Source organism: Sinocyclocheilus rhinocerous, unplaced genomic scaffold, assembly GCF_001515625.1.
Source record: "Sinocyclocheilus rhinocerous isolate Xijiao unplaced genomic scaffold, SAMN03320098_v1.1 scaffold13504, whole genome shotgun sequence".
NCBI classification, from domain to species: domain Eukaryota; kingdom Metazoa; phylum Chordata; class Actinopteri; order Cypriniformes; family Cyprinidae; genus Sinocyclocheilus; species Sinocyclocheilus rhinocerous.
In genome coordinates, this window is record NW_015658144.1 from 6,431 (window position 1) to 11,252 (window position 4,822).

Sequence of the window (4,822 nt, forward strand, 5' to 3'; positions counted from 1 at the left end):
TCATGTCGATAAAGTATAATAGGGTAAATCCTGTATAGTGCTTGCGTAAAGCAAGTAGTGCATACACTTGTAGCTGTTATGTATCTTTATAAGTCATTGCAAGCCCTCTTGCTCTCCCGACTCACCCCGGTTCAAAGCAATATTCCCCCGCACAGCCGCACTTCCACATACATCAGTTACCTGATGTCTAAGAATGTTTGACACAAAGGTGTGTGACTTTTCAAGTCTCTGTATTTAGATCAATGTGCTCAATAATGTGTATTTGGCCTTCACTGTGTATATTTTGATTATACTATGTTGTAAATAAAATACAAATATTCAAAACCCCCATTATTTTCCTCTCCTCACATTCTTTATAACCTGCCTCACATTCACACAGTGACAACACAGATGGCCCACGAAGGGCCCTTTGTCTCTCAGGTGTGAATCACTAAATATTCATGGCTATGGTCACTCCTTGCATACGGCCTTTCTAACACAAAACAAAAGTTAAATCAGTATATTGTTTTCTGTGAATGAGTGAGCAGGGTGAAAAAAAGTCTACGACATCCATTTTTTAAAAGTCTTGTGAACCAATGTTCTCTATGTGTTTTATGACTTTATTTTAGTGACTTAAATTTTTTAGTTTTTCACTAACCACATATAAACGTTGTTTTCTCAAAAACACAAACATGTACATTCATGCTGCTCACATATTACTGTAGGACAGTTTGTGCTGATTACAGTGTATTCAAATTTTATCCATTAATATGTTTTAAGATACTGAAAAAACACAAATGTCAGGGCATGACCAAACCTATCCAGGGCACCAAAACCCCCTCAGACCCCAGGGGGTTAAGAATTTTAAAGTACTCACAAAAAAAATTTAATGATTCAGTTTTTTATGAAAATATTTAACTAGGCACACATCAGCTGCTCTGAGGTACAAGAGTTTGTTCAGATAGATTTATTTAAAAAATGCTAATTCGTTCCATAATGAAATATCTACTGTGTTTTGCTCTGGTACGCTCAAAGGATAATTTTGTTGTGGCCCTGAAAAACTATTTTCATAAGCAACATAAAAAGAGAGAAAGTAACTGGCAATATTGCCTCTAAAATGTATGTTATTGAACTGTTGAATCAGACTCATAATCATGCTGTTGATCTGAATATCAGCACAACTTTGATTACCAGCAGCCTTGTGCCTACAGACCAATCACTGCCATGCTGATATTTGAACAACAGTACTCTTGATCACATGATATTGCTTAATTATTTGATAAACAAGCGTTAATTTATTTTACTACCATTGTTCCTCTTTATCTATGTTGTAACCAGTTTTTTTATATTTCAGTCATAACTTTCAACTGATCCAAAGAATGCTTAAATTAAATCTGAGGAAGAAGAGTCAGTGTCTGCATGAAGGAACAGCGACGCAGGAAAACCCAACTCTCCTGAATGAGATCTACACAGAGCTCTACATCACAGAGAGTGAGAGTGGAGAGATCAATAATGAGCATGAGGTGAGACAGATTGAGACACAATCCAGGAGAGCAGCCATAGAGGACACAGCCATCAAATGCAATGACATCTTTAGACCTTTACCTGAACAAGACAAAGCCATCAGAACTGTGCTGACAAAGGGAGTCGCTGGCATTGGAAAAACAGTCTCTGTGCAGAAGTTCATCCTGGACTGGGCAGAAGGGAAAGAGAATCAGGACGTCCAGCTCATATTTCCACTTCCTTTCAGAGAAATCAACCTGATGAAGGACAAAACACTCAGTCTTTCAGATCTTCTATCAAACATGAGAAAGACTATGAGAAGACAGTCAAAGATGAAGACATGATTGTCAAACTGGGAAAACTGGCTTTTGAGCAGCTTGTGAAAGGCAACCTGATCTTCTATGAGGAAGACCTGAGAGAGTGTGGCATTGATGTGACAGAAGCAGCAGTGTACTCAGGATTGTGCACTCAGATCTTCAGAGAGGAGTTGGGCTTGTATCAGGGTCAGTTCATCAGAAGAGATCAGAAGCAGAGTCCAGCTGTGTGTCTGGAGTGACACGTCTATGAATAAACCATTAGATTATAAGAGTGAAGATACAAAGACTGATCTCAGGTCTAATATTTCTGTAAAAGATTATTTGATTATGAAACAGAATACATTAACTTAGCTTATTTAATAATGCAGTATTTAAATTTTCCAGGCATGAAGTCCCCAGGTTTAGATAAAATCTGCTGGAGAAGTTTGAGTGTCTGTATGAGGGAACAACGACGCAGGAAAACCCAACACTGCTGAATGAGATCTACACAGAGCTCTACATCACAGAGAGTGAGAGTGGAGAGATCAGTAATGAGCATGAGGTGAGACAGATTGAGACACAATCCAGGAGAGCAGCAACAGAGGACACAGCCATCAAATGCAGTGACATCTTTAGACCTTTACCTGGACAAGAAAAAGCCATCAGAACTGTGCTGACAAAGGGAGTCGCTGGCATTGGAAAAACAGTCTCTGTGCAGAAGTTCATTGTGGACTGGGCTGAAGGGAAAGAGAATCAGGACGTCCAGCTCATATTTCCACTTCCTTTCAGAGAAATCAACCTGATGAAGGACAAAACACTCAGTCTTTCAGATCTACTTCATCTCTTTTTCCCTGAAACCAAAGAAATGGAAATATCCAGTGATGAATATAAAGGGCTGTTCATCTTTGATGGTCTGGATGAGTGTCGTCTGTCTCTGAACTTTAAGAGCGAAGTGAAACTGTGTAATATATCTGAATCAGCCTCAGTGGACGAGCTGCTGATGAACCTCATTGTGGGGAACCTGCTTCCCTCTGCTCTCATCTGGATCACCTCCAGACCAGCAGCAGCTGATCTCGTCCCCTCTGAGTGCGTCCATCGAGTGACAGAGGTACGAGGCTTCAATGAGCCACAGAAGCAGGAATACTTCAGGAAGAGCATTGGAGTCCAATCAGACTCTCTTACGAGAACTAATGACACAGACAGGAAGCTGCTCCTACAACAAAGAGGAAACATTTGAGTTCATCAAGCAGAAGATCAGGGAGAATCACTCTCCAGAGAGATCCATCAATCTCTTCCACTGTCTGAATGAACTGGGAGATGATTTACTGATGCAGGAGATCCAGGATTATCTGAGATCTGGACAAATAGGAGAAACCAAACTCTCCTCTTCACAGTGGTCAGCTATGGTTTATGTGCTGCTGACATCAGAGCAGAAGATGGATGAGTTTAATCTAAAACAGTTTATTGGAGCCCAAAATACAGCACATGAAGTTCTTCAGAAGCTGCTGCCTGTGATTAAAGAATCCAGATCAGTTCAGTAAGTCACACTGACAACAATCACTACACTGATAAAACATGATCACATTTAGCACTTTAGTATTTACTTTCTTACCAAACCAGTAAAAGGAAAAATTATATATCATTTATATCAGTGTTTCCTGAACTGAGAGACTGAAGAGTGTCATTGTTCTCTACAGGTTGTGTAAATGTGGAGTCACAGATGAAGGTTGTGCTGCTCTGGCTTCAGCTCTGAGATCAAACCCCTCACACCTGAGAGAACTAGATCTGTCATTTAATAAACTAGGAGCGTCAGGAGTGAAGCTGCTCTCTGATGGACTGAAGGATCCTCGCTGTAAACTGGAAACACTGAGGTAAGATTATATAAATGTGTCAGCATCCTCTCCCATTTTCTTTCTATGGTCGATAATGAATAAAATAAACACAAAAACTAAATAAAAATCTAAAATGTGTGTGTTGAAGATGATTTTGTTTAGTCTTCATTAGATTAATTCAAAAGTTTTTGACAGTTTTATTATGCAAGCATTGTTCTCAATTTATGCAAAATATATGCACACGTGTGAATTGGATTTGTGTGTGTGTGTGTATTTAAAATCGTTCCTGGTCCCTCATACTCTTTAGCAAATCAGATGTGAGCTTATCATTCAACCAATCATAACCCGCTGAGAGTACAGGACTCAAGGAGCACAGCTTTGTGCACCATATACGCAATATGACTAAACACCTTCTCTTGCAGACTCTATTTTGGCAGAGAGGTACATAAATTACTTACTCAATCTGCTCCATCCTTAATTGGACCTAAGGCCCTTAAATAAATGACATACCCAAAATAAAAAGATTGCTGCTCACGAGTCATTCTGACTAGACACATAGCCAACATAGTTGCTTTAGTTTCCCCCAGATTTATATTGCACATGAGAAACACATAACTATGTTAAATATATGAAGTAAATGTTTAAATTAGGGCTGTCAGTCGATTAAAATTATTAATCTAATTAATTAACATGATGTTTCGATTAATTAATCGCAAAATAAATTTGACACTGAAAATACCCACAAAAGGTTATTTAAAGATTTTTTTGTCAAATGAGAAAGTATCAAGTAGACAATACAAATTGTAGCTTTAGAAATATTTTATTTGATTCAACAAAAAAATAATTAACATTTTCGATTAATTAATCGCAAAATAAATTTGACACTGAAAATACCCACAAAAGGTTATTTAAAGATTTTTTTGTCAAATGAGAAAGTATCAAGTAGACAATACAAATTGTAGCTTTAGAAATATTTTATTTGATTCAACAAAAAAAAAACCTTCCTTTATGTTCCACAAAAGAAAGGTTTGAAACGACATGAGAGTGAGTAAATGATGACAGAATTTTAAAAAAATTCTGTGCCCTTTAATGTTTTTATTATTGTTATTGTTATTATTATTATTAATATTAGTATTATTATTATGATACTCTAAATAAGAAACTAAATCTGCCAGGAGGTGGTGGTAAATGTCTTCAGTCGGTTCAGTCGGT

At 37.6% G+C, this 4,822-nt stretch overlaps 1 protein-coding gene across 1 annotated transcript in view; it reads left to right on the forward strand.

Annotated features, from left to right (window-relative positions):
* Positions 1–3,649, forward strand: part of LOC107722090 (NACHT, LRR and PYD domains-containing protein 1b allele 3-like) — a gene marked incomplete at both ends in the record, with an annotated part of 9,154 nt that extends 5,505 nt beyond the window's left edge. Inside the window, 5 exons of the mRNA XM_016530313.1 lie at positions 156–175; positions 1,771–2,023; positions 2,224–2,864; positions 2,932–3,315; positions 3,476–3,649. Of these exons, the coding sequence (XP_016385799.1) occupies positions 156–175; positions 1,771–2,023; positions 2,224–2,864; positions 2,932–3,315; positions 3,476–3,649 (1,472 nt within the window). The remainder of the gene's footprint in view (positions 1–155; positions 176–1,770; positions 2,024–2,223; positions 2,865–2,931; positions 3,316–3,475) is intronic.
* Between the last annotated feature and the right edge of the window lie 1,173 nt (positions 3,650–4,822).